Source organism: Lupinus angustifolius, chromosome LG17 (genome assembly GCF_001865875.1).
Source record: "Lupinus angustifolius cultivar Tanjil chromosome LG17, LupAngTanjil_v1.0, whole genome shotgun sequence".
NCBI classification, from domain to species: Eukaryota; Viridiplantae; Streptophyta; class Magnoliopsida; order Fabales; family Fabaceae; genus Lupinus; species Lupinus angustifolius.
In genome coordinates, this window is record NC_032025.1 from 5,235,074 (window position 1) to 5,238,904 (window position 3,831).

Sequence of the window (3,831 nt, forward strand, 5' to 3'; positions counted from 1 at the left end):
ATTAGGATCATTTAAAAGTTCATGGTAGAGGTCATTTAGTGATTTTTTCCCTTTATATAAAACACCATGTTTGAACTTTGAAGCCTCTCTCAAAGGGATTTCTGAGAAGCATAAGAATTAAGAGTCAATTGAGTCAAGGAAAGGGGAGGAAAGTAATTAAAAAAATCGCTTATTGACAATAGTGGGCCTTATTTTACCGTGATGGTTACGATTTTCACATTTTTACTGCACTACCAGCTACCAAATATATTGGAGAATCTTATTCTCGCACAAAAGGAAAAAAACGTTTAAGGATGATGTGAGTATTCTTTCCATAATTCATCTCAAATCTCAAAAGCTGAAACAATTACAAAATATAATAAGTATGTCCAAGTTAATAAGCATTTCATCTCGAAGCTTAAAAGCAAAAACAACCCAATAAGATTTCAGTAGAGGACTTTATTGCAAATTTGCAACCAACTCCCCTCCCTCATTCACCAACCCCGAAGCTTAAAAAATTTTGTATTCTAAACATACAGATTTAATTTTTTGCTAAATGCGAATTGAAAGTTTGTAGGATGTGCTAACCTACATAAAATTAGGGTATGTATCCTTTAGTGATTCAAAAACAAACGAAATAATTTGTTAGGATACATTTATCATTTTAATTATAATAAATTAATATTTATATCATTGAAAATAAAAGAAAAAATAATAATATTTATCCCTGTTCATAAAATTAAACAAATTCAAAGCAAGAGAGCAACAAATAAAATTAAGTGTGGAAGCAGATAAAATTTATGTATTCGATTATTTGTGGTCAAGAAAATATTTTACACGTTCAGGCTTATTTCCTATTTTGACTTTATTGGTAGCGTCTTGGATGGTGCATGGATGCACCATACTTCTAGAATGATTGATTAATTAAAAAAGAAATTAAGACAAATGAATTAGAGAAATTTTGGTAGAGTTATAATGAACTTTTCGTAAAGAAAATCAATAATTTCAACTCATTCGTGATAGTTATAATGTTGTATATAGATTCAGCACTTTGGCTCTGATTTGCTACAAGTACAGTTAACTCTTATACGTACTATAACTATGAGTTCAGATCTTTTCAAATACTAGAAAACGGGTGGAGATGTTGAATGTAGTTGATAAAACTTTTAAGGGTATAATAAATTTTTATAAAGATCTCATTTTCTTATAAAATTTTATTTTCCTCACATTAGGGTTCTCATAGAGGATCTCATTTCTACAGCTACAACTATATATATATACATGACGCACATTAAATGAACTTTTCATAAAGAAGATGGCAGAGGAAGATTTACAGTAGGTTAAGTTGAGGTGAAAGCCATGGAAGAAGGTAAGAAATAGAAGAAAGAATCCTCCCTATTAATGGAGAGTCAAGTACTACAAAAACAAAGTGAAAAACAATATAATAAAAACATTTTTATCCTTTTATATATAATAAATTATCATATATGTCATCGAAAATATATAAAAAAAATAAGTATTTATCTCTTCATTAATGAAGAAGATTTAAATAGAGGGTTTAGAGTAAAAATAAATACGTAAAAAAGAATAAAGAATTTAATTTAGTGACAAAATGAAAACGATTCTTATTATCTTCCGTAAAAAAACTAAAAATACATCTTCAGTAGTTTTCAACTTTTCATTCCAGGAAACTTCTTTTCTTTAAAAAGTAAGGAAATTTTATGATCCTTTATTCTGTTTACCAAAATACAAAAGTCAAGGGTTTAACTTGGACGTATATATAATATTGTTCTATAAAAATAATATACAAAATGCATCAATCAATATTCAACATTATTCCTGTATCAAAAACTACACATGTTATTTCAAATATATACACTAAGAATAAAGATATATTGTCTCAAATCTTGTCTCATGTAAATGATAATGAAGCAAAAACAATATTAATTAATTTAAAATAAAAAATTGATATGTCATATTTTTATTGTCAGAAGATGACATATTAGATAAGATTTGTGACAACAAATATGTTACATAGATGAGTATATATCATCATGCAACATTCTGAACTTACACACCCTATCACTCCATTCCTTCCACCATGGGCAACACTAGAATCATGCAAGCAAAGTAAAACACACGATCGATATAGGACACTAGGGATAACCAAGCACATGCTAATGGCCCCATATTAGTATAAGAGAAGAATAAATCCAAGGGAGAAATTAATAAGAAGTAGGGCACAGGACCCAAATGGGGTGAAATGACCACCGGAACCAGAAATGGTGGGGCTGGAAACTTCTCTATAGACATTCAGAATGTTATTTTTATCATCAGCTGTGAGCTCCACTTTTATTTCGTTTGTTGTCAATATAGAAGGGTACATTACTGATTTCGCAATGGAGGAGTGGCTAAGTCCCAGAATATGACCTATTTGATGCATTGCCACAGTTCCAAGATCAAATTCTCCATCCAGCCACGACCACATGCCATTAAAACCTGGCAATATCCAGTACTTTGAAGCATCTAGACGAATATCTCCAACAACTTTATTACCATTACCATTATAAGAACCATCTTCATATCGCATAATGGTGCCCGCAACCACATTCTCCACCGTATTGTCCAAGAAGTAGAACCCAATCTTGATATCGGAGGTATTGTAATTTGTCTCGGTGAAGCTTAATTTTGCAAGGTTCAGCTCCGCTATAGCCTCCGACCACCGATTGAATGCATCAATAAACACCATTTGGAAGTCGAGTGGGATATTACTCTCTGGAAGAAAACCATACGTGAGGCGATTAGTACTTGTGCCATTAGGGAACCAACGAATCCCTTGGGGCCAAGACACGCTGGTTTCGGAGTTAAGGTCATAAACGAGGTTGATATCGGGGACAACACATCGCGGTAGAAACATTTGGTTAAGGGTTTGGGTGTCTAGCTGGCCAGTAACTTCGAGCATGAAAAACTTTTGGTAAGTGTTTATAGCTGATATGGTTTCAGTATCTAAGATATCTGAGAATGGATATGATGAGTTAGTCATGTATCCGAAGTCATGAAGATACTGTTTGGCTACAGCCAGACCTATTATTTCAACTGATGGTGGTGGCGGTGGGTAGGGATTGAGATAGGAATAGGGATCGGGAGTTGACTGCGGTGATGTGTCAAGGCCATAATCTGGAGTTTGTGAGTGTGGTGCGTTGGGATTGCTTGGTGGTACCCGTGGTGTGTAGGAATTGCTTGGTGGTACCCGTGGTGTGTAGGAATTGCTTGGTGGTACCCGTGGTGTGTAGGAATTGCTTGGTGGTACCCGTGGTGTGTAGGAATTGCTTGGTGGTACCCGTGGTGTGTTGGAATTGCTTGGTGGTACCCGTGGTGCATTTTGATTGAGAGGTGTTAGGCGTGGGGGTAAAGTTGTGGTTGGCTTACTTTTTATAAATGGACTTTTATAGGCACCTATAGCAGAAGATAGAAGACAGGACAATAGGAGAGTAAAGAGAAATGATGATTTCATGTTGTTTCCTATTTCTTTCTTTCTTTCTTTTGTCCTTTCTAGTACAAGAGATGAACGCACCTTTCTTAGAAAAGGCCAAGAACATTGACATGAATCTCAAAGTGAGTCATGATAGCACGATTGAGGCACGTCTTTTTGGTGGAGGTGCACGTGACTATAGTTGGTAAACAATGGAGATTAAATTCCCAAAACTATGGGTTGGGATCCTCTGGTCAATATTAAAATGTAACGGTAGATTGGTTTCCTCATTTCTAATATTTTTTATTTAAAAATATGTATTGTTAATATTTTTAGGGTCATATGTGATAATTTTATTTGGTACTGGATCCTCTAGAAAT

General features: G+C 34.1%; 1 protein-coding gene across 1 annotated transcript; it reads right to left on the reverse strand.

The window, feature by feature from the left end:
• Positions 2,159–3,493, reverse strand: LOC109330808 (metalloendoproteinase 1-like). The gene has a single exon (XM_019565086.1). The coding sequence runs from the start codon at positions 3,491–3,493 to the stop codon at positions 2,171–2,173; it is 1,323 nt and encodes a 440-aa protein (XP_019420631.1). The 3' UTR covers positions 2,159–2,170.